The sequence below is a fragment of the Pygocentrus nattereri genome, chromosome 14, assembly GCF_015220715.1.
Source record: "Pygocentrus nattereri isolate fPygNat1 chromosome 14, fPygNat1.pri, whole genome shotgun sequence".
Taxonomy (NCBI): domain Eukaryota; kingdom Metazoa; phylum Chordata; class Actinopteri; order Characiformes; family Serrasalmidae; genus Pygocentrus; species Pygocentrus nattereri.
The window spans coordinates 4474872-4502005 of record NC_051224.1 but is presented as its reverse complement, the minus strand read 5'-3'; the positions used below and the strand labels follow the sequence as shown (position 1 = coordinate 4502005).

The 27134-nt window shown below is 40.3% G+C and overlaps 1 protein-coding gene across 2 annotated transcripts in view; it reads right to left on the bottom strand.

The window, feature by feature from the left end:
- Positions 1–27134, bottom strand: part of LOC108412260 (ras-related protein Rab-37) — a 68660-nt gene that overhangs the window by 6927 nt on the left and 34599 nt on the right. For both annotated transcript variants that reach the window (XM_037544789.1, XM_017684210.2), the window contains exons 3-6: positions 7032–7073; positions 5620–5686; positions 1230–1282; positions 969–1034 (exon numbers count right to left, since the gene is read on the bottom strand). In XM_037544789.1, the coding sequence (XP_037400686.1) occupies positions 969–1034; positions 1230–1282; positions 5620–5686; positions 7032–7073 (228 nt within the window). The remainder of the gene's footprint in view (positions 1–968; positions 1035–1229; positions 1283–5619; positions 5687–7031; positions 7074–27134) is intronic.

The following is a 27134-nucleotide window of genomic DNA, read 5'->3' as shown; positions in this document are numbered from 1 at the left end:
CTGGGGGGCACTGCTGTCCCTATCTTTAAGTAATAGGCAACACCCTTCTCCTCACAGTTAGAAAAAAAGAATAAATCCTATTTAAAAGTATTGTCAGAACAGACTATTTCTCCTTTGAATATAAAGTCAATAGTTATTACAAAAGACAGCCAGAAGACATGGTATTTCATTATGTAAAATAATAATGTAGCTATAAAACCCCTTCTTCCAATATTTTGATTTGACTGGATACTGTGTTTTCTAGACATGCTGTATTTATGTGAACACAGAAAGTCATTCAGAAGAAATTCATTAAGAAACTGTGGATTAAAACGTGGCGCCTGCCGTCATTATCACAGCAATGCAGAGTCTTTTGACCCTCGGATTCAAAAGCAAACTACACAGGAAGCAGCATTTATAACTGCATTTTATATTTGCACTAGTGTATATATATTGTACAGTCTAGATAAGTCAGCCAGTTGGAAAAAAAATACAAAAAAGCTCTAATCCTTAACAAGCCTTTATTTCCATGGCTTAGAATGGGACAAGTTAAAACCCAACCTGTAACCCGATGAAGGGCTCAGATCTAGATTGTGTTGGCGGGGGAGGAGGGGGGGGGGGGGGGGGGGTTCTACCTGCTCTCTTTGTGACTGTGAAATAAAAGCTGTTTAATACTTTGCTTTAAGAGAACATGAATGCACTTCAATGCTTCTCCAACAGCAGCTGTTTCCATTGGCACTTTTTGTGGCACATAAATCCCTCCAGAGGTGCTATTCTTTGTCACAAGTGCACATTTTGTGACTGTGTTTGCAGATGCAGCGCATTACTTATGCATAAACACTAAAATATAAATTCCGGAAATAAGGACGAAACCCAGCAAGTGTCGAGACAAGCGCGTGCTTGAGGTCTTTACTTTCAGGGGGTTGGTTGAGGGTGGGGGGGTGCTGCTAATCTGCCTTTCTTTTCTCCTCCCAGGAAGTCCCACTTACCTTGTTGCCAAGCAACATGATGACCACATCCTTCTGTGCATACTCATGAATTTCAGTCAGCCAGGCCTGCATGGTGACACACATGAGGAAGAAAAAAAATCAAATGATGCGTGAGCACTGCAGGAAGAAAAAAAAAAATAGAGTTGCCATTTGGAAATGAATGCTTGTCACAACTGAGGCGAACAAAGCTGGTGAAAAGAAAATTGCTTCTCACTCAAACTACATGCTTTCAAGGAAAAAAATAGGGTTTGCAGCTCTTACCCTGATGTTGTCAAAGGACGACTTTCTTGTAATGTCATACAGAAGTAAGAGAGCTAAAGGGGCGAGAACAACACGTTGACCACAAACATCTCAAGTGCAGCTACTGTAGTTCAGTGATTTTACTAGTATAAACATCCACCAATGCCAAACATCAGCATGAGAATGACAACACTGCACTAAAATCAAAAGCCTATATAGATTATTATACACGGAGTTGTTGTTTTATTAGTTACCTTGTACCTACACTCACTGGCCATTTTATCATAAACAGGTAAAGGTACACTCCGCATGTATAAAATGACTGACTGAAGGCCATTGGTTGCTGCACAATTTGCAACCCCAATTTCAAAAAAGTTGGGACGCTGTGCAGAATGTAAACAAAAATAGAATGCATTAATAGGCAAATCATGTAAACCATACTTTAAAGGTTGGGATAGTGTAGTGTGTAACACCTCTGCCCTCTATACTGTAGACTGGGGTTCAATCCCCCACCAGGGCAAGCACCCTACACTATACCAATAAGAGTCCTTGGGCAAGACTCCTAACACCACCTTGGCCTACCTCTGTAAAATGACCAAATTGTAAGTCGCTCTGGATAAGAGCGTCAGCCAAATGCCATAAATGTAAATGTAAAGGAAAATATTACAATGACAATATATCAAATGTTGAACCTAAGAAATTTTATTGTTTTATACATGCCCATTGTGAATTTACTGCCAACAACACATTCCAAAAAAATTGGGACGGGGGGCATGTTTACCACTGTGTTTCATCACCTCTTCTCAGATCCCAAACACTTACAGGGTGTTGTTAAAAGGAGACCAATTGTTTTAGTTTTGAAAGAGAATAGTTCAAGAGTTCGGGGTCTCCTGTCACATTTTTCATAATGTGCAAAATGTTTTCAGCGGCAATAGATCTGGATTTTACCCTGATTCTTTTCAAATGGAGCATCACTGCAGCAATACATGCAGAATGTGGTTTGACATTGTCTTGCTGAAATAATCAAGGCCTTCCCTGAAAAAGAGGTTGTTTGAATGGCAGCATATGTTGCCAAAACACGTATATATCATTCAACATTAATGCTGCCTTAACAGATGTGCAAGTCAACCATGCCATGTGCACTAATGCACCACTGTACTAGCATGAATACTGGCTTTTGTGTTGTACGCTGATAACAAGCTGGGGGGGTCTTTAGCCCAGAGGGCACGGTGTCTATGGTTTCCAAAAAGAATTTCAAATGTTAATTTTTCGCCCCACAGGACACGTTTCCACTTCACCTCAGTACATTTTCAGTGAGCTCGGGCCCAGAGAAGGTGGCAGCATTTCTGGATCATGTTCATGTACAGTTTCTTCTTTACGTTTGAGTTTTAACTTGAATTTGTTGATGCAGCAATGAACTGTTTTCACAGACAGTGGTTTTCAGAAGAGTTTCTGAGCCCATGCAGTGATTTCCACTAGAGAATCATTTCATGTTTTTAATGCAGTGCCATCTGAGGACCTAAAGATCATGTCCTGCAAATACTGTTTTTTGGCCTTGTCCCTTACATACAGAGATTTCTCCAGATTCTCTGAATCTTTTAATGTTACTATGTATCATACATGATGAAAAGCAAAAGTTCTTTGATATTTTTTGTTGAGAAACAAACTATTCTTGCACTAGTACACAATTTGATCATGTAGTCTTTCTCAGAGTGGTGAACCCCTCCTCATCTTTGCTTCTGAAAGCCTCTCCTCGATGCTTTTTTATACCAAATAATGTTAAATATAGGGTTTTAATGACTTGGACATTATTGCATTTTGTTTTCATTTACATTTTACAGTGTCCCAACTTTTTTTGGAATTAGGGTTGTACCTAAAAGGTATTATGACCACCTGCCTACACAGGGATGGACTCTATAACACCTCTGAAGGTGCCCTGTGGTGTTCTACAAGTTAAAGGTGGAGCTGCCAAGGATTGGACTTGTTGTTCCAACACATTCAACCGATTATTGGATTGAGATTTGGGAAATCAGGCTAATACCTTGAACTCCTATCCTTATCCTGCTAAAAGAGGCCTCTGCCATCTGGGAATATTATTGTTGTACATCTCTTCATGGCAATGGTCCGCATTAATGTTTAGATAAGTGGCACATGCCAAACTGACATCCACATAAATGTCCGGATTTAGGCATTCCCAGCGGAACACTGCCCAGAGCATCAAATGCCCTCTGCCAGCTTGTCTTCTTCTTATGTTGCATCTTGGATGCCATCACTTCTCCTGGCTGTCCATGTGATGAAAAAGAAAACAGGACTCACAGGACCAAGCGACCTCCTTCCATTGCTCCAAGGTCCAGAGTGGTTAACATGCACAACTGATCTGAAGTTATGCCACAGGGTGGGATACAGTGTGTGTTGTGACACATTTCCCATCACCATTGTTAAAAATTTCTGTGCCACATCAGCCCTTTTGTTAATTTAGACCAGACAGAATAGCATTTGTTGTCCTTGCACATTGACGAGCCTTGGGTGCCTAACACCCTTTTGCTGGTTCATGGTTTGTCCTTCCTAAGACTGCTGTCACTGCTGACCAGGAGCATTCCCCAAGTCTTGCTGTTTCAGAGATTCTCCAACCCAGTCATCTGACCACAACAATTTGCCCTTGTCCAAGTTGCTCAGGTCTTCCTGCCTTCCTATTTTCCGCATCCTGCTCATTGATCGTCTATATCCCTGACCTCGACATGCGTCGTTGTTACAAGATATTCAACATATTCACCTTATCAAATTTTTATTCTGAGTTTTGGACCATTCTCATTATAGCAGTGACACTAACACAGTATGCATGGGGTGCAGCTTCACGTGTACAGCATGCAAAATTTTTGGTGGAGCTTTTAAACACAGTGTACACTTCCTGATCGCTTTACTGGAAACAACTGTTTCATTGATACAACTTAGAGACTGTTGTTCCTCTTTTTTGATGCACAATTTATTTGTGTTAGTTATCCTCTAGCTCTTCATCAGTGGACAGTTTCTGACCACAGAACCATTGCTCTATATTTTGGGTTGGCAACCTGTTATAAACCAGGACATGTATGAGGATAGTGAGACAGTGGTGAGGTGTGCAGTTGGAGTGACAAATAGTTTCAAGGTGAAGGTAGGGTTACATCAGGGATCAGCTTTGAGCCCCTTCTTGTTTGCAATGGTGATGGACAGGTTGACAGATGAGGTCAGGCAGGAGGCTCCATGGACCATGATGTTTGCAGATGACATTGTAATCTGTGATGAGAGTAGAGAGCAGGAGGAAGAGAATCTGGAGAGGTGGAGGTTTGCACTGGAGAGGAGAGGAATGAAGGTCAGTAGAGACCAGACGGAATACATGTGTGTGAATGAGAGGGAGGCAGGTGGAAAGGTGAAGATGCAAGGAGTAGAGGTCGTAAAGGTGGATGACTTCAAATATCTTGGGTCAACCATCCAGAGCAATGGACAGTGTAGAAAAGAGGTGAAGAAGAGGGTGCAGGCAGGATGGAGTGGGTGGAGACGGGTGTCAGGGCTGATGTGTGACAGAAGGATAGGAAGGTTTACAAGACAGTAGTCCATCCTGGAGCAGCCGAAAGAAGAAGAAGAACCTGTTCTAAACTCCGCAGCAACGATGAGCTGTTTATAAAGCCCAGGCACTGCTGTGCTGACACTGGTTCATCACCTAAACATATGGTGAGCCGCGGCCCTATGGTGGTCGCTTTCTAGTGAGGGACAGGGTAAAGGGTGGCTTATAAACTGTACAGTTAACAGATGGGCTACAATCAGTAACTGTAAACCTGTAACCTACAAAGTGCACCTACAACACTGTGTAAAATGATTTAGATAATAAATTATTCATAATTAAGCTCCACTCAATAAAATAAATTCCACTTCAAAAGTTACTTTTTAAAATCTAGTTTTCAACCAAGTATAATATTAATTATTTTCAATATTTAATGTGACCAGACTTTGCCTGCATTACAGCTTTGATTCTTTTGCAGAGGCCTGCTTTCAGTTTTTTCCACTTTTCCGAAATTCAGTCTCAGAGGTTGGTTGCATTTTCTGCTTCACACAACCCAGATAACCCCAAACACATTTAAATGGGCTCTACAGTGGTCAGCCCACTCTTCTGAGAACACCAGAAGTTAGTCTGATTTGCAAACGTTCTAGTTTTGTTTACATTCTTTTCTCAATAGCTTCTAACATCTACACATCCTTTCAGACTCATAGTATTGAATTGATGTCTGACAGTGGAAAAACGGACAGGAACACCTGTGAAGGGTGGTCTTTGACTTTTGCATCATTCTGTCTGATAAATAGAGTTCATGGCCAAGGTAGGTGTACCAAATAAACTTGGACAAGGCTCTATATATTACAGAAATTTAAACAATGTTACCTTGGGCATCTCGGTAGTATGCATGGGTGACACTGCGAAATCTCTCTTGCCCAGCCGTGTCCCAAATCTGCATAAAATAGACCACAGGAAAACGATCCAGTCAATTAATACCAGTATCTGATCCAAAGGCTACTTAAAATACAGCAACACCGTGCTTTAATCTCATAAGTGTTGTGTAATTATAAAGGTTAACTTCTTTGAAAATAGAGGAAAAACAGAACTTCAATTAGATATGAACTATGAAAGCTCCATGGCATGTAGCTTACACTCTACTGAGACATGATAAAGCCCATCTCTGAATAAAGGGACAGCTAAGGATGAATTTGAACCCACCATACAAACTATGCCAAAGATAGCAAATGTTATGTAACAACCAATTCACACTAATAACCTGAAGCTAGTCTTCCGGGAAGCAGACTGTATTTTTGCTGCTCAATTGTGCTCAGTGAGTGAGAACCCAGCATGCAGAGCTAGGATGCTGCGTGGGCTGCCACAAAAGGGCATCCAAAGAATGAGAAAGATCAGAAAAATAGCAGGGGTACATTTGGTGGATGTTTGAACATTTCTGCAGAGCTGGCTCATAAATGCAGAGCTAGAAATTCCGACCAGCTGAACTGTTTTTTCCTCAATGCACTGCATGAAACCCATAATTATGGAAGGAAAAATGAAGGATACGAAACGGTCTTTGGCTTGAACGTACAAGCATAAGGAAAATCAGTACAGAGCCTTTCCGCTCCATCTTTCCACTCAACATCTAAAATATATTGTGCTAATTAGTTTATGTTAAAAAACAGAAATGATCAGTTATATCATCTTCAAGTGACATACAAAGGCAACTCCCCCTTGTGGAGAAACTTCAGATTGCTGAACATGTGCGAGTAAATGAGTGATTTCCACAACTACGTCCATGTGTTTTACATATAATTAATAAAAAACAACAACAGGCATTTTCTGTTGTAGTGGACACACTCTAGAATTCATCAATATATGCTTGTGAGGAAGCATTATATTTTTCTATTTTTAAAAATGATCTAAAATGTTGAGGCACTTAAGATGTACAGAAAATATTTTTAAATGTTCCTTTAGTCACATTCTGGGAACCAAAGTCAGAGGAAAATACTCTACCATAACCTAATGTCCCTTAAAAATCCATTGTTTTAACGGTACAAAGGGAATAAAACATTACATGTACAGATTATTTATAATATTTAACAGGCTGTTCGAGATAAAGTTAGTCCTCTCTAGTTTTTTGTCACTCCTCTTTTCCAACAAGGCAATTATCACCTTTGAAGCATCATCACTGGGATACTCATCTATCACCGCCCCCAGCCCAGGCCTAATGGCATCAAACCTTTTTGGCACTTTTATTTTCAAGAGTGTATGTGGAGTAGAAGTAGCTTGTCATCACTGACCTGGAGTTTGACCTTCATGTTGTCCACTGACACCACCTTGTTCTGGGGAACAAAGAGAGAGGAGACAAAAGAAGACCCAACCTTTTATAAGATACATGAAAAGAAACCCAACAAAACTTGGAGAAGCAAACTATACAGTGCTGAGCAAAACTCAGAGACCAAGTAAAAACAGCTATTTTAATTATTCTTTTTTCAGTGGCAGCTAAAATTAAATTACATAAAATTACACCTCAATAAAAACATCAAATCTTGTGGTATTTAGTGTGTTCACTTTATTACAATGTCCATGCTTTTCAGAATACTTGTTCAAAAAACCTGCCGAGATGCATTTTTCACATTTCTGCTGCTCACAATCAGTGATGTTGAAGTCTGGACCCAGCAGGTCTGGTCAGTCTACCGCTCTTTTTTCTGGCCAGCAGCTTTTGTTTGATTTGTAAAATCTCATTTTCTCATCTAAGGCTTCTTGACGGAAGAATGGCCAGAAACACTTGTGGATTAGTTTCAGATCTGAAGTAAAAGTGAAGCTCGATTTTCTTACTTCTTATTACGGCTCATAAAGGTGAAAGCTTTATTTACTGTTTATCTGATGATGACAGTTTTAGTGGTCTACTGGGTTTAAATAAAGGTGGTCTGTATACGTATATGGGCCCCTGTAGATGTTCCCCGGTTTGTCCTTTTACAGCCACAAGGACAAAGAACACTTAACAGTTTCTTATCTAAGGAAAATGTGCACGCGCAAATGAGTCCCGCACTAATTTAATTCCTGGCAAAGGAAAAGCCTTGTGAAGTGCAGCTCTCCGATTAGACTTAATTACAGAGAAGGGAAGATGGTGATCAGAAATAACAGACCGGCTCCCTGTTCATTTCCTGATGACATGGCTGGTCAGCATGTGGCATCCTTTGTGAAAAAGGGGGGAAATAAATAAATAAATAATCAAATAAATAAATAAATAAACACGTCTCAAATTTACACCTACTGCCCTGGAAACATGGCGCTTATCAAATTTTTCACACATCACAGCCAAATGGCTCACTGAACACTGAGATGCTTCACGATGACGCGAGATCTTTCAGCTACGAGCAGAGACACTGTCAGTGACGATGATCAGAGCAAAAGCATCAGCCTGCTTGTTACCATGCAGACTCACTGAGGTTGTAGAAACCATAAAACATGTTCACCTCAACATCAAGATATTTACAGACGTCTATGGTTTGCCACTCAGAGGGTCTAGCGATCAGAGACGTGCCAATATAAAAAAAAAATACAGATCCTCAAAGTGCTACGAGTCACTACGTCGTCACACAGGACATGGGTTCATATCCAAGCTGTGACACGTTCTATAGCTGTGTGTTTGTTTGAACACCCCTCATCCAACTGCATGTTTTCTTAATATGTGAATACAACCTCTACAGAGAACGCACTGAGACGTTTGGAGGGAACACTGCTTAGAAGGACAGATAATTTAGTGTTGTGAACCGAGACATTTAAAACTAGGCCTGTCACAACTGTGAAACTGAAATCACGTAAATAATTGCAATTAACAATTTCACTGTTTTTGTTTCTTGTGGGAAATTATTAAAGCTGAAACCTGAAATAGGCAAACTGGTTGATAAGCTATCGTGATTTCTAGCTGTCAATAATCAGTAGGTCCAAACTGCTGAAAGACCCAACATCTCTACAGATGTTAATGAACGTCAAATAAACAAACATTACTGAGCGCTGCCCTCTACAGATGTTAATGAACGTCAAATAAACAACCATTACTAAGCGCTGCCCTCTACAGATGTTAATGAACGTCAAATAAACAAACATTACTGACCGCTGCCCTCTACAGATGTTAATGAACGTCAAATAAACAAACATTACTGAGCGCTGCCCTCTACAGATGTTAATGAACGTCAAATAAACAAACATTACTGAGCGCTGCCCTCTACAGATGTTAATGAACATCAAATAAACAAACATTACTGAGCGCTGCCCTCTACAGATGTTAATGAACATCAAATAAACAAACATTACTGAGCGCTGCCCTCTACAGATGTTAATGAACGTCAAATAAACAAACATTACTGAGCGCTGCCCTCTACAGATGTTAATGAACATCAAATAAACAAACATTACTGAGCGCTGCCCTCTACAGATGTTAATGAACATCAAATAAACAACCATTACTGAGCGCTGCCCTCTACAGATGTTAATGAACGTCAAATAAACAACCATTACTGAGCGCTGCCCTCTACAGATGTTAATGAACGTCAAATAAACAACCATTACTGAGCGCTGCCCTCTACAGATGTTAATGAACGTCAAATAAACAAACATTACTGACCGCTGCCCTCTACAGATGTTAATGAACGTCAAATAAACAAACATTACTGAGCGCTGCCCTCTACAGATGTTAATGAACATCAAATAAACAAACATTACTGAGCGCTGCCCTCTACAGATGTTAATGAACATCAAATAAACAAACATTACTGAGCGCTGCCCTCTACAGATGTTAATGAACGTCAAATAAACAAACATTACTGAGCGCTGCCCTCTACAGATGTTAATGAACGTCAAATAAACAAACATTACTGACCGCTGCCCTCTACAGATGTTAATGAACGTCAAATAAACAAACATTACTGAGCGCTGCCCTCTACAGATGTTAATGAACGTCAAATAAACAAACATTACTGAGCGCTGCCCTCTACAGATGTTAATGAACGTCAAATAAACAAACATTACTGAGCGCTGCCCTCTACAGATGTTAATGAACGTCAAATAAACAAACATTACTGAGCGCTGCCCTCTACAGATGTTAATGAACATCAAATAAACAAACATTACTGAGCGCTGCCCTCTACAGATGTTAATGAACGTCAAATAAACAAACATTACTGAGCGCTGCCCTCTACAGATGTTAATGAACGTCAAATAAACAAACATTACTGAGCGCTGCCCTCTACAGATGTTAATGAACGTCAAATAAACAAACATTACTGAGCGCTGCCCTCTACAGATGTTAATGAACGTCAAATAAACAAACATTACTGAGCGCTGCCCTCTACAGATGTTAATGAACGTCAAATAAACAAACATTACTGAGCGCTGCCCTCTACAGATGTTAATGAACGTCAAATAAACAAACATTACTGAGCGCTGCCCTCTACAGATGTTAATGAACGTCAAATAAACAACCATTACTGAGCGCTGCCCTCTACAGATGTTAATGAACGTCAAATAAACAACCATTACTGAGCGCTGCCCTCTACAGATGTTAATGAACGTCAAATAAACAACCATTACTGAGCGCTGCCCTCTACAGATGTTAATGAACGTCAAATAAACAACCATTACTGAGCGCTGCCCTCTACAGATGTTAATGAACGTCAAATAAACAACCATTACTGAGCGCTGCCCTCTACAGATGTTAATGAACGTCAAATAAACAAACATTACTGAGCGCTGCCCTCTACAGATGTTAATGAACGTCAAATAAACAAACATTACTGAGCGCTGCCCTCTACAGATGTTAATGAACGTCAAATAAACAAACATTACTGAGCGCTGCCCTCTACAGATGTTAATGAACGTCAAATAAACAAACATTACTGAGCGCTGCCCTCTACAGATGTTAATGAACGTCAAATAAACAAACATTACTGAGCGCTGCCCTCTACAGATGTTAATGAACGTCAAATAAACAAACATTACTGAGCGCTGCCCTCTACAGATGTTAATGAACGTCAAATAAACAAACATTACTGAGCGCTGCCCTCTACAGATGTTAAGGAACGTCAAATAAACAAACATTACTGAGCGCTGCCCTCTACAGATGTTAATGAACGTCAAATAAACAAACATTACTGAGCGCTGCCCTCTACAGATGTTAATGAACGTCAAATAAACAAACATTACTGAGCGCTGCCCTCTACAGATGTTAATGAACGTCAAATAAACAAACATTACTGAGCGCTGCCCTCTACAGATGTTAATGAACGTCAAATAAACAAACATTACTGAGCGCTGCCCTCTACAGATGTTAATGAACGTCAAATAAACAAACATTACTGACCGCTGCCCTCTATAGATGTTAATGAACGTCAAATAAACAAACATTACTGAGCGCTGCCCTCTACAGATGTTAATGAACGTCAAATAAACAAACATTACTGAGCGCTGCCCTCTACAGATGTTAATGAACGTCAAATAAACAAACATTACTGAGCGCTGCCCTCTACAGATGTTAATGAACGTCAAATAAACAAACATTACTGAGCGCTGCCCTCTACAGATGTTAATGAACGTCAAATAAACAAACATTACTGAGCGCTGCCCTCTACAGATGTTAATGAACGTCAAATAAACAAACATTACTGAGCGCTGCCCTCTACAGATGTTAATGAACGTCAAATAAACAAACATTACTGAGCGCTGCCCTCTACAGATGTTAATGAACGTCAAATAAACAAACATTACTGAGCGCTGCCCTCTACAGATGTTAATGAACGTCAAATAAACAAACATTACTGAGCGCTGCCCTCTACAGATGTTAATGAACGTCAAATAAACAAACATTACTGAGCGCTGCCCTCTACAGATGTTAATGAACGTCAAATAAACAAACATTACTGAGCGCTGCCCTCTACAGATGTTAATGAACGTCAAATAAACAAACATTACTGAGCGCTGCCCTCTACAGATGTTAATGAACGTCAAATAAACAAACATTACTGAGCGCTGCCCTCTACAGATGTTAATGAACGTCAAATAAACAAACATTACTGAGCGCTGCCCTCTACAGATGTTAATGAACGTCAAATAAACAAACATTACTGACCGCTGCCCTCTACAGATGTTAATGAACGTCAAATAAACAAACATTACTGAGCGCTGCCCTCTACAGATGTTAATGAACGTCAAATAAACAAACATTACTGACCGCTGCCCTCTACAGATGTTAATGAACGTCAAATAAACAAACATTACTGACCGCTGCCCTCTACAGATGTTAATGAACGTTAAATAAACAAACATTACTGACCGCTGCCCTCTACAGATGTTAATGAACGTCAAATAAACAAACATTACTGAGTGCTGCCCTCTACAGATGTTAATGAACGTCAAATAAACAAACATTACTGACCGCTGCCCTCTACAGATGTTAATGAACGTCAAATAAACAAACATTACTGAGCGCTGCCCTCTACAGATGTTAATGAACATCAAATAAACAAACATTACTGAGTGCTGCCCTCTACAGATGTTAATGAACATCAAATAAACAAACATTACTGACCGCTGCCCTCTACAGATGAATAACAACAATAATAATAATAATTTTTATAGAATTTATATAGCGTCTTTCACAAACCCAAGGACACTTAATATCTACATCATCATCATGGGGGGGGGGATTCCAGAATTTGGGGGCAGCAGCAGTGAAAGATCTGCCACCCATAGTAGAAAGTCTAGTTAGTTGAGGTAACTGTGAGGAGTCCAGCATTAGAAGATCGGAGGGCACAAGAGGGACAATATAAAAAAATGAGATTAGAAAGGAATGTCGGAGCCAGACCACGGAAAGCCTTGGAGGTAAGAAGAAGGATTTTGTACTTAATCCTAAAACTAGTAGGAACCCAATGTAACTGTCGAAGAATAGGAGTGATATGAGCTGAGTGCTTGGTGGAGGTCAGAACCCTGGCTGCTGAGTTTTGGACGTACTGAAGACGATTGATTAGTTTAACTGGAAGGCCATAGAAAAGTGAGTTAGAGTGATCGATGCGAGAGAAGATGAAGGCATTGATCAACATTTTAGCATCAGTGTCACTCAGCATAGGGCGTAAGCGTTCAACATTACACAGATGATAAAATGCGGTTTTGGTGACGAGCTTAATGTGAGAATCGAAAGTAACAGAAGAATCAAGAAGACAGCCAAGGTTCTTAACAAATCGGGCTGGCTTAATATCGACACCATCAATGTTGACTGAAAAACTCAATGCCTGGGAAAGTGAGGTTTTAGATCCAACTAACAGAACCTCGGTTTTCTCTGCATTCAGTTTCAGATAATTAGTTTGCAACCAAATGTTCAAATCTCTCTGCGGAGGCAGAGAGGGAAGAAGTGATGACATAAATTTGAATGTCATCAGCATAGCAGCAAAAGTTAAAACCATGGTTGCGGATGATCTGACCGTATGGGGAGATGTAAATGATAAAGAGGAGAGGCCCAAGGACAAATCCTTGGGGTACACCACGATCTACAGGAGCAATACCAGATTTGTGGGAGCCCACAGAAATGTATTGATGCCCATCAGCAAGGTATGACTGTAACCACTGAAGGGCAAGGCCAGTAATGCCAACAGATGACAGTCTAGATATAAGAAGGTTATGGTTAGCAGTGTCAAAAGCAGCTGTTAAATCTAAAAGAATCAGCATCTGTAGACAGCAGCAAGTCATTCACAACTTTTACAAGGGCAGACACAATACTGTGCAGGGTGCAGAGACCAGACTGAAAAGGCTCATAGAGGTTATTGGAGGATAGAAAGTCATGAAGCTGAGAGGCTACAACTCTTTCCATGACTTTAGCTAAGAAAGGGAGATTGGAGATTGGTCTGTAGTTGGCTAGTGAGGATGGGTCCAACCCAGGTTTCTTCAGGATAGGAGTGACAGCAACTATTTTGAGAGATGGAGGAACGGTGCCCAATGAAAAGCATAGATTAATCATATGAGCTATGAGTGGTGCAGTAACAGAGGAAGCAGACTTCAGAGTAGCTGTAGGAGCAGGATCTAGTTGAGATATACAAGTAGAGGATTTGGAAATAATCACAGACACAGTGGAAGAGTTCACAGGGGAGAAAACAGAGAGACAATTATCAGGTGAGAGTGAAACAGAGGCCTGAGAAGAAGAAATGCTGGTTGCTACAGTGAAATGCAGATAGATCTTATTAATTTTATCCAGAAAAAAAATACAAAAATGCTTGACACTGGACAGAGGAGTTCAAGGTGGGTGGTGAAGGAGGTTGAAGAAGTTTGTTTATAGTATGAAAGAGAGTTTTAGGCCTGTGACTGCCAGAGTTTCTAAGTTCAGAATAGACAGAGGAGCGGTCAGTGTTTAATGCAGCTTTATAAATGGAAACCTGCTCAGTAAAAACTGAGAATTGAACTGAACGACCAGATTTCTTATACAGATGCTCTAAACGCCTAACTTTAACTTTCATGATTCTAAGTTCTGGAGTGAACCATGGTGAACAGTCAATGAACATCAAATAAACAAACATTACTGACCACTGCCCTCTACAGATGTTAATGAACATCAAATAAACCAAAACTGCTCACCGGTCTCCCTCTAAATAAACGCGTTATAGCACCAGTCAGCGGTTTGAGCTTTTGTTGCTCTAATAAGAACCATGATTGGTCTCAAGTGGGTGTTTGTTTTTGTTTGTCTCAACCTAACTGGTAAACACAGGCCCAATTCACATTTTGTTTGTTGTGATGTAAACATTACTGTGACAATGACTTCTAATCTAATTGCAAAGTAAGAGCGATCATCTCAAATAATTGCAATCAGTTGATTATGTAGTAATTGTGACAGACCTTTTTAACCGTACATGATATTTAGAAGTAGCTGACAGCAGGTAATGCAGAGGCAGCCTTCAAACTCCTCATTTGACTCTTGTCATGTGATAAGCAAATGGTTTTCTTAATAGGGAAACTCTGCCAATGTAAATGAAGTCATTGGTGCATTGTAGAGGAACTCTGACTCAGATTTGAGGGATGGGAACCAGGAGTGGTGAAGTCTACAACGCTAATGTATTTTATTTGCTATCCAAAATGTAAGTCAGCATGTCTGTGTTCTTATATTGATGCTGATATTGGTTAAAAAAACAAGACTACAACAAAAAAAACAGTTTTAGTCTTTAACTCTCTACATGTACCCTTCTGTATGGACTAAAAAAATATGTTTTAGGCCCAAACTACAGTAAAACAAGGTCTTAGACATCAGATAATGCAGTTGTAACAGTTTGAGGAAAGAATTTTCTGTTAAATAGTTTTTAGAAGCATTAAACTCCTCAGACATCTGGTTCCCATCACCACCACTCTGGATGTTTTGGTAGAACAGCACATTTCACACCAAACTGGTCTGAATGGCTTTGTCCAACCCCCCTCTAAAGGAATACCCAAGCACTTTCCTACCAAATCTCTATCCGTGTGGCATTCAGTCAGTCACCACAGACAAAAATTTACATTTACATTTATGGCATTTGGCTGCCGCCCTTATCCAGAGCGACTTACAATTTGATCATTTTACACAGGTTGGCCAAGGCGGTGTTAGGAGTCTTGCCCAAGGACTCTTATTGGTATAGTGTAGGGTGTTTACCCAGGTGGGGATTGAACCCCAGTCTACAGTGTAGAAGGCAGAGGTGTTAACCACTACACTACACCAACCAAAAATGTCACTGTAGCATCTGCCCATGGGCTCCAATTGTGGGTTTTGAGTCGGCAAATGTTTATTTTTTTTATTATCAATGCATCAGAATTACTGTCTACAGTACTCGACCGTATGCTACAGATAGAGCAGACAGACACTGGGTTGAAATACGCACCAGTATTCCTTTAATAGAAGCTGTTCATGACTAAAATGAAAATAACTTTCTGAGAAATGAGAATAAAAAGGAAGTTGGAGGGGTTCTTTATCACTTCCTGATCTAAACTGCACGTTAAGCTGTGCTCTGACAGCAGGTCGTCAGCATAGGATGACTTGCAAAAATTAGTGCAGCATTATGAATATGAACTGGTTCCATGAAGTTTTTGCCGTTTCAGGTCAATACAATTCATAAACATATCAGGAAACACACAATGTTACCTTAAATGATGTCCCTTTTGGAGCTGGCCAACACATTTCAGCCTTAAAAACAACAAACAATGGTTCACAGGAGCACCGCTCTGATCTTTAAAGAAGACATTTGGGTGATCCACTATATTTGTGGTACTAGGGAAACTGTAAATGATATTTGCAGTTGAGCCATTATTTTAATCTTCCTTTAAACAGCTTTGCTGTCACTATGACTCACCTACCTTCACAGTGCATGAATTTTACTGTTCCTTGTTTTCATTGTTCATTCCTTTTGGCCTATTCAACAGCTTTTTTTTGTATATCTAGATATCCATTTTCTGGGGCCTTCATCCTGTTTGCAAAGTAAATGCTGTTCTGCTTTCTTCAGAGTGTGTCACATGCACTTATGCATATTCATTAGCCATTTCTGTGATGGGCTAACAGAACGCGCCAGCTCCTCGAGCGCAGTTTGATACACAGCTTGCTGGCACGTCCATCTTATTGGAAACTAATATCCCATACAACGGGAGATTATGAGGATTACAAAAGTCTAGAAGGCCTCTGTATGGCCTCTAGCGCTATGACTCTGTTATACACTGTTAGAAATAAAGGCACCATGCAGGTACATGACACGTTCATCAAGGTACAAACAGTGTAAACGTTCCCTCAAAGTACAACAGCGGTTTTAAGGTCCAATTGTGCCCCAGTGGAAAAGTAGACATTTGTATATTTTTATAAACTAAATAATGTTTAAAACAGAACCATTCAATAAAAAGCCTGGAGGCGGGGCAGGGTGTGTGGAGTCAGTACAACTTAGAAAACATAATTTCAGTGGATTATGGTTCAGTTACGTTCCCTGACTAAAGCTACTGGGATGTACCCCGGAGGGTACCACCCCAGTGACAGTGCCGTACCTTTTTTTTCTAAGAGTGTAGATGCTTTTGTCAGCTCTGAAAAACACAAGTCAGCTCAAGACGAGACAATTTTGTCCTAATAATGCCGTCTGTGCGTGACAGTGAATGTAGCCTCTAAGACTGGGTAAAATCGCTGCTGAGCTCAAGTTTGCTGACAGTTTGATCTGATCTTGCTCACTAATGTGGCTAAAAATCAAAAGGCTATATTTATGGTTTGATGTTTTGGGTATCCTCTAAAAAATGTGTTTTTTCATAGGTTCTTCAGTAAAGACAATGGTTCTAGAACTATGAATACTCAAGGAGCCATTTGCACGCTTTATATGGTGAAATGGTTCTTCAGATGGTAAATGGCTCTCCTTAGAACCTTTTTGAAAATGGCCCTATATAGCACCAAAAATGGTCCTGCTATTGTCACTACGCCAAGCTTTTTGACACCTCAGCCCTGTAAACTTCCAAGACACTCGATCAGTGGTGCAGTCCTTACCATGCAGTCTAAGCTAGATGTGGGTTCAGTTACAGAACCGAGCCTAATCTTCTCAGTTATTGGGTTACAGCGTTGCTCATATCCTAAACATGTCAACAACAACAACAAAAAAAAATCCATCAATTTCCAGGATGATCCAGAAACAGACCACAGAAAAGTGAAAGCAACGCTGATGATAACAGGCTAGCCTACAAACCAGCGCTTCACCTACGTCTTTATAATGTAAAAACCAAATACACATTAAGGTTTAAAACAACTTTATCTTAATTAGTACCTACTGATGATCACAGCATTGTACTGGGCTTTAATTCCAGTACAGTCCTTGTTGTCACTGTGCAAAAAAATGGTAACTTTTCAGGAGAAGGCAAAACATTATTAAATCTTACTGCAAGTTCATGTAGAGATTTCATTCCAAGCCATTTTTGAGCATTTCTATTGGTATATTCATCAAAGATGTTTTTCGCACCATATAAAGAACAGTCCTTGTTTTTCTAGTGCTTCTAGTCTTATGGATGCTAGTTCAAAGATCAGTCAGCAGCAGCACATTTATACGGCCTTCCTCACTCATTTTCCATTCTCGCTAGCAATATGTGGGGGCTGTTTTTGGCAATCTTATGCAGCTTATAGCTTACGGTTTTATTCTGAAAAAAAACCCTGGATTTCCCTGGAGCTATTTCTAAAGATCTTGTAATAAAAGACTGTAATTTAGTGTAGTGGGTACCACCTCTGCCTTCTACGCTGTAGACTGGGGTTCAATCCCCACCTGGGTAAACACACTACACTATACCAATAAGAGTCCTTGGGCAAGACTCCTAACACCCCCTTCGCCTACCTGTGTAAAATGATCAAAACTGTAAGTTGCTCTGGATAAGAGCGTCAGCCAAATGCCATAAATGTAGTCATTTTTGTAAATAACCACAGGGGAAAGGCAGACTGCATGCATTTCACAGAGAACAGAGAAAGTTTCCATGACTCCCATCTTAATGAATGAAATTAGAACAACAAGTTGTAATTTAGCACCGTATGACAAAATCGTCTGATTGAGACCGAACCATCTTAGTGCTGCATGTCCTCGCCTCATGCTACTGCTGCATGTCTGACCCACAGCTGAGAGCTACTTATAGTTCTTTCACGCCTACTGGAATCTTCTCACGCCCTTTCAGGATTCAGTATCATTATTGCGGTTAGAATAAATTCAGTCTCCATAATGACCTATAGTAATAAACTGGCCAGCTGTTTTGTGAGCTTGCATTCATAATTTCTGGAAACCAAACCAAACCCTCATTCATTTTACCCAGTTTAGTCAATTTACAATAATAATAATCATGACGTCCCAATGACAAATCACTTGGCACACAGCTTAATATCTAGAAATAACAGAAAATAATAGTATTTTAACCCAAAACATGATCTCTCAATCTATTTTCCTTATTACATATGATTTTATATAGGATTTAAAATGGAGAGCTAATGCTAAAGCTACCTACGGGTGTGATTTAACATATGCACCAACTAGAGGCCTTCTGACAGTCTGAGTAGGCGAAAGCTGAAAGCTCTCGGTTGTCAACCATATCGTGCAATATGGTTAAAAGCGTATATTTTGAGATATTTATCCAGAGAAAAACAATATTTGTACATTGTTTCTGAAATAGCTTAAAGGAGTTCAATTAGACAAGCCATAATTTTGACTAAGCAGCATTAAATACGGTGAGGCTTGGAAGACATTATTGCCAAGTAGATTTAAAATGTCCTGCAGTAAGAACACAAGGACAAATGGTATACAAACATTCTTGTAACCTCAGGATCTTCTGTTTTAGGAGGTAACTTACTCTCCTCTTACCCAGAGTGGCGTAATACATTAGATAAGTGCAGGGATAAGAGTTCTACCTGTTTTCCTCCCTTCTTAAAAGGGAATCAAATCCCACTTTTCTGTGCGCAGGATAACGATGTTATCCAGTGGTTCAATTTTGCTACTAAGGCTTAAAACATTGTCCCATTTAGCCCACCGGCAGTGCTGATTTGTGAGTGCTAGAGGTCTGCATGGGCAAGAAACTGAGGCCCGAACCCATCCCTGTGACTTTGGGACCAGATACAACCAGGAACGACAAGTGCTGCAAAATTTGAAACCCAAACCCACTCGCAAGTTAGAACCGCATGATAACAAATGCGCCAACTGGGACAATGTGTTAAGCCTCAACATAAAAACTGAAGCAATACTGTAAAGTGGATGGACAGTACAGTGGATTACATCACTGCCCTGTGCAAGAGACAGCAGGCATGAGTTGGGATTCAATTTCATGCCCATGCAGACTTTTAACATTCAAAAATTAGGCCAGTAGGAACACAAGCGCAGCAACTGGGATAGCATGTCAAGCATTATTTAGGAGTGGGCAAAATAAGATTTTTTGTAGTTATGGTGATGCATTACTGTGGGTATTAACAGTACTTAAAGGACACTGACCAACTGCATGTTTCATTGAAATGGGAGCATAATTTGTCCTGTTTAATCAGACGTAGTGCAGCACAGTATATGAAATACTAAACAAAAACTTCATTCATAGTTTTTAATAGCAGTTTTTAAATGAGGTACTGGTTGTGCATGTTGTATTATGAAAGAGTCCTCAGGTATCAAGATATTCTGTTTTTGCCATATTAACCACCCAACTCATTCGTTAGTACTAGAGGTTTGCACTGGTATGAAATTGAAGTCCAAGCCGAACACTTTGACGCACTAACAGATGTTTATCACAGACATGGTTTTACATTGCTTCACCTTTGTTACGAAGTGCTTAAGGTATATTATTTAATAATAATAATAATAATAATTTATATAGCACTTTTCATGCCGGTGGCAGCTCAAAGTGCTTTACAGACGGGTGATAAAATATAGTTATAGAAGAGACCATTAGTATTTAATTAGAATCAGAAGAAAAAGAGATTAAATTACAAGATAAAGATAAAAACCACGAGACATTCGATTTTAATTAAATGCTCATTTAAACAGATATGTGCTTCTTAAAAGCGAGCCCTGAGCTTGACTGTCTAATAAAAGGTGGAATTGAGTTCCACAGTTTAGAAGCAGTATAACTGACAGAGCCTCTCCATGTTTCCTGTAGTTTACAGAGGGTATTTGACCGAACTTTAGCTTTTTATCATTTAAAAAAATATTGCTACTTTAGTGACCGTGTTTAAATGCAGGGTAAAACAGAGCTTCAGGTTTGGTTTATGAAGCTAAAGGCAAATCATTTTCCTCTGAGGTTCTGTACCAAAGATCAGCAATTCAGTTTTCATGATTTAATTGCAGAAAGTTTTGTGACATCCACTGATAAATATCTGACACACAGCTGGTTAGTCTGTCTAGAGTCTTGATCTTCAGAAGGAACAGAAATCTATAGCTTGGTGTCGTCAGCACAGTTATGAAAATTTACACTATTCTTCCTAATAACATCACCTACAGGTAGCATAAACAAAGAGAAAAGCAAAAGGCCCAAAGACTGAACCTTGGGGGACTCCACAAAAGATGGCAAATCGTTTTGATGAATGATTTCCAAGTGAAACCATGCACTGCCTATTACTTAAATATGATTTAAAGCATTCTAAAACTGTGCCCGAGAGGCCGACCCAACATTCAAGACGCTGGAATAAAATCTTGTGGTCAGTGCTATCAAAAGCTGCACTAAGATCTAATAAAACCAAAATGGAAGGATTTGAAGTTTGTTTAAAATAGTTCCTCAACAGCTCCTCATAGTTAATAACAGAAAAAGATGTCATTACTGATGTAGGAGGCCTATCAGGAACATTATAGGAGCCTGTGTGAGTCTGCTGAGCTACACCCTGTCGCATCAGGCCTATTTTATTTTGGAAATGAATTGCGGACTCTTCACAAATTTTAGAAGATAAATCATCATTAAACGCACTAGCAGACAAGTTAGGGTTAATGAGTTGGTCTATGGTGGAAAAAAAGATTTTGGTATTATTTTTGTGTCTATTGATTACACTGGAGAGAAACGACTGTCTGGATACTTTCATAGCATTATTATAGACTGAGATCTGCTCTTTGAGGATATCATAGTGTACTTGCGGTTTAGTTTAGAAGTGCTCTGATTTCCCACAATTTCTCTTAAGCTGGTGTATTTCCGGATTCATCCGTGGATTTTTAAGAGTGCGCGAGCTTTTCTCCCTTTTTATTTATTTTGCTTTGGAGGTCTTTATGTTACAATTATTAAATTTCAATGTAATATATCCAATACGTTGTCCAGCCCCAGTGCAAGCCATGCCCACAATACTCAAACCACCATTACATTTATGATTAGACAGGGGATTTACTGTTTTATTGTGGGCTAAGAAGGCCCACAATAATCACCTGTAAGCTAGCTAGCTACAGAAGTTGAACAGCCATTGAAACAGCCTGCACTCTTCTTATAGCACAAGTTTGAAAGCATGATGCAACTTATCGAAATGCTTGGTGGTTGTTTGCAATCCACCATTAAACCTGGGGGTAGGAAGCTGCAGAAGACCAGCTGTGGGGGAAGAGAATTCTGACGTTCTTTGGGTTCTTTGGCAACTGCGTCCAGCCGAGGCAGCACCTCAGAGCTGCTGTCAACAAGGCTGCACCTTTTCTTTTCAGTGTGTTGCAAACTCTGCTTAACCAGCCCACACAACACCATATGAGCTTCATTAACCAGTTTCTACCCAACTTCATTAGAAAAAACAACACAAAACTGTTCTTAAATCAGTACAGAGACGGGGGGGGGGGGGGCGTGCAGCTGTGCTAACTTTGTTGTATTTAATGTGTCACAGGGTGTGAAAGGTATGTTTTGAAACTTATCAGTATATCAAACTCTATTATTTGAAAGAAAAGTACCAAAATGTGGTTTTCCATGACGTGGGAACTTTAAATTATCGTCTGTAGGCTGTAGAGCCCCTACACTGGTCCCCTTTACTTGACAACCCAAATCTGCAACCAACCGAAATGTGTCGAATATGATCTTGTATCCTGTTCAAAAACACCAGCTAAACCACTCCTTATTACTTCAACGTGAAAGCTGTAGGGTGAACAGGCAGAAATATGTAAATGTGTGGGTGTTTGTGACATTACAAAAACAATTCATTCAAAACCGACTGTTTGTGCGCTTAAGCTTTGTTCACACAGCAGGTAAAAGTGGCACAAATCAGATTATTTTCTTCACGTGTGGCACAGATGTCATCTCAACATGTTAACAGCAGACAGTCTGACATTTTCAATTCTGATTTGAGACGCTTGGCACTGAAATGAGATACGCATCCGTTTTTTACGTCAATTCAACTCAAAATTAGTCATCATTTCGTGCTGCTGAGCCCTCATAAACATTTGGGCTGATGTTTCTGTACCAAAAAGTTAGAAGAGACTTGCAACCGTTCCTTGTTTGAAGAGATTTTGAAATGCAGCTGTAGGAGAACGGGGCCACAGTGGCAAATAACAGAAAAACGTCTGAAAGCAAAGTTTAAAGAATCCGAGGACGTGAACCAAAGAAGTGACCGAGGCCAAATAACGTGCCTTTTTTACGGCGAGCCTGAACACATTCTGGGTGACGAGCCGAGCTGACAGCCATCAGAACCTCAAGAACGCTCCTGTGATGCTGGCGAAGATGAAACTGAAAACTCCGGGAGCGACTGGCATTCGTTGGCAGTCATGATTGTTTACCTCTGGATGAGCCACGTGGAGAAATATGCTCTTGTGCACATGCAGGTCACTTCAGGAACCGATCTATTCAGACTAATGTTGTGTATAGGTCACAATTAAAAGACCATGTGAACAGCCAAACAAAAGCTGGTAAAATTTGGTAAAATTTGGTAAGAAAATCAGATTTGGGCCACTTTTACCTGCTTTGTTAATGTAGCCTTAGTTTCCACATATTGACTGTATAAATTGTGGTTTTGAAACGTCATCAACTTATTTCACTAAAGAAATTTTTTTGCCCTTTAAATGTACAATAAGGAACACTGCTGCATGTTGCATGAGTGATCCGTTGCCTATTACGGTCTCACTGCTGGTTTTTCCCATTTTCCCCGGCTTGCAGACCTCCAGGAGCCTTCACTGCTGGTCACCATGCAGCATTCCATTAGGCGCCGTATTTTCTTAATATTTCATGAGGCATTGAAAGGACATTCCACTAACCGTACTGTTAAACAGGATCTTACATTTTCTAAGACTTACACCTTTCCATCTTGCACCTCCTGCCCATCAATTAGCTCTAAAAGGTTTCCATTTTTTCCCTTCCAGCCAATTATGGCGTCAGACAGGCCTGCTCTCACTGATTCCCACACACCCACATGCTGAGTAACTGCTACAAGGAAGTGCGCCCAAAATAGAACTGCCATGTTCCAATGCGCCAGCGCTGCTTTGCCATTCAGAAACTACCACTAAAAAAATAATAAAATAAAATAAATAAATAAATAAATAAATCAACTCGCTGCCTCCGTCGGCTTCAGCGAACAGGATGTTTAAAACCTGTTGGAGATCTTGTTAAGAGCTCTGGGCACACACACTTGGCATGTAATATGGTCATTATGATCTCTTACATTTCTCAGATGGGTACTTCTATTTATATTGCTCTGGATAATAGAAGCGTTGTGTTCCATGCGTCTGGTTTGACCTGTTCAGCTTCATACCATGAAAAACTAACTACGGCAAATGAGCCCAAATTGAATACTGCATGGTAATAATACGTTTAATGAACAGACCGCGTCCACCTCTCCTCCCTGGCTGAAAACAAAGGCAGCAACTGTCTTTCCCTGGAGGCAAAAATAGAACTGGGAGAACTTGATTTTACTTTAACAACATATGCAAAATGGGGAACGCTAACAAGGACACTGGATTTCCCAGCATAACATGCCTGACAGCAAGAAGACAGCGGCTACATTTCCACCAGGCAGAATGTAATTTCCCAAAGGACAGGAGTTGATATGGTGTCTGACTGCTAATACAGTTAAAACAAAGCAGTGCAATGTTTAAAGGTGTCATTTCAGAAAATATTATTTGAATGAATTGTAGTTGTGTGACATGGACAAAAGGGTAGACACAGAATTGACAGATTATAAGGTACACCTTATATGCTCAGCCCAGTGTTAATAGGGAGTTTGCCCCCTCCCTCCCCCCCCCCCCTCTCCTGTCACAGCCTCTATACTCACAAAAATTCAAGAGTTCTTCAGCAAAGAAACAGTTCTTCGAACCACTGAACACTCAAAGAACCATTTCCTCGCTTAAAGAATTCTTTGCATGGTGAAATTGGCCTTCAGATTGATAGAGGAGGTGTTGTATATGATTCTATATAGCAGCAAAAATAGAATAACAATAGAAGAACCCGTTCTCAAAAGAGCCTTTTACAACACGTTCTCCATCGATCTGAACCAAAGAACCATCTAAGCATGCAAATGGTTCTTTGAGCGTTCATGGTTCTATATACCACTGTCTTTCCTAAAGAAGGAAGGGTTTGCACTAGATGTTGGGACATTGCTGTGAGGATTTGATTACACTCAAGATCATTAGCGAGGTCTTAAGACGTGCGTCAGTACTCGGTGACTGTTTTAAGTGCATTTCATTACATTTTACTATGGGAAGTCAGAGAAAATAAACAGGCTAATTGGGAAATGCCGATTTTATGCCTTAACAGGAACGCAGTGCTTTGCGACTCTGGAATACGAACCCCTGAACGTGAGCATGTTACTATGGTCGCGTTATTCATGGCCCAGAAACAGTGAGAAAATACTCGGGCAAATTTAAAGATACACCTCTCAGACAAAGTAACGTGCTGGGACATGATCCACTGGGGAGAAAAGACCCAAAGACAATGAGTCCTCATCAGCATTCAGTGTTGTTCCAGTTGGTTTAGCTCATTAGCTCCTCTGAACAGGCAGCTTCCACCAACAGTTTTATCTCGGCTTTTTTTAAATAATAAAATAAAACAAGTTGTCAGTTTGTTTTATTTTTTTCCCATTTGTTGTTGCTCTTTCTGTCAGTGTGGTTAATGATAGAATGTCAAAATTATTCAGAAAGCACATCCCTAGGGAGGTCAGGTGCTGTCGCTGGATGATTAGTTCTGGATCACAAATGCCACTCCAGCTCATCCCAAAGGTACTGGATAGAGTTCCCTCATTCCAGTTCCACAGCCCCACACCTCAACACCGGGGGCTTCATAGACCACTGTAGTCCTGTTGCCATTTTGTACTGTACTGTATCGTTCTGCACACAGCTTGATTTGAAAAGCTCTACAAACGTACCTGCATTGAGGCTAATTTACTACAGAGGCTAATTTATTCCTGCTGATCCCCTGATCAGCTGATTTAGGCTATCAAAATATCCTAAGTATTATTTTAATGCTGGCAACATTTTCCCGTTTCACCTTAAATAGTGCAGCAGTTACATTCTGAATTACTGCGCCATTTAAGGTGGAACAGGAAAACGTGGACAAGAAGCTGGAGAAAGATAAATTCAGCCGTGTGGTTTTAACACCGGTAGTGTTGACAGGTACACCTGTACGTTTGCACTACGGTAGGACATTTCGATAAGGTAGCACATCTCGTCAGAGCACGCCTCAGTTTCATGTAGCTTAGGGACATCAGATTGATGTGCAGTAGCTTTAGCTCATATGTAGCAATATAAGCATTAAGACTCTTTAACGATCTCAGAGGACCCAGTGATATTCGGGAGAAATATGTAGACAGGACAAAGAGTATCGGGTTCTGAACATTTTCATTTAACACGGGGGCAATAGAGGCGATTTCTCTAAAACCCCATTCATTTTGGCCATAGAGAAATCAAGCTTAGACCCAAAGATCCTAATAAGGGCACACCACGGATTAGAGAATGACGCACGACTACAGTGGTCTACACTCCTCTCGATTCTATGATCTGAGTGTGCACAACTGATTGCCTGGGTCAGCAATGGGCTCACCTCAAAGTAGCCACATGTACCACTTAGAAGGGGTGAATGGATCCCCTTGGACTTACAGAAGCTGTTACATCTACACTGTTAGAAATAAAGGTACCATGCAGGTACATGATTCATTCATCAAGGTACAAACAATGTACGTGTATCCTCAAAGGTACAACAGTGGTTTTAAGGTCCAGTGGTGGACCTTACATGAGGTTTTCCTAGTGGAAAAGTAGACATGTGTACCTTTTCATAACCTCTTCTTCTTCTTCTCCTTTCGGCTGCTCCCTTTAGGGGTCGCCACAGCGGATCATCTGCCTCCATCTTGCCCTATCCACTGCCTCCTCTACTTTCACACCAACTATCTCCATGTCCACCTTCACTACATCCATAAACCTTCTACCTCTTCTCCTTCTACCCAGCAGCTCCATCTCCAACATTCTCTGCCCAATATATCCACTATTCCTCCTCAACACATGTCCAAACCACCTCAACCTGGCCTCTCTGGCTTTATCTCCAAACTGCTCCACCTTCACTGTCCCTCTGATCTGCTCATTTCTACTCTAGTGTACCTTTTCATACCCAAACGTTTTAAATCAGAACAATAAAATAAAAAGCCTGGAGACGAGACTGGAGGTGTGGAGTCAGTACAGTTAGGAAATATCATTTCAATGGATTCTGGTACAGTTATGCTCCCTGACTAAAGCTACAGGAGGAAACAGGAGGAAAAAGTAAATGGATGTAAAAATGGAAGGAAACAGCAATTGTGTTGATGTGCTTTTCATGCAGGAAAGCTAAAGCAGCTCTCATCTGGTCATGCTGGTGACCCATTTTAATGAAAAGGAGTGAATGGAATCTGGCTATATAATCTGGGCATATAAACATGCTCATAGTGTGCCTTGTGGCCATTTTATTAGAAACACCTACCATGTAAGCACATTTTGTTGTGTTATAGTTACTTGGACCACCTGCTG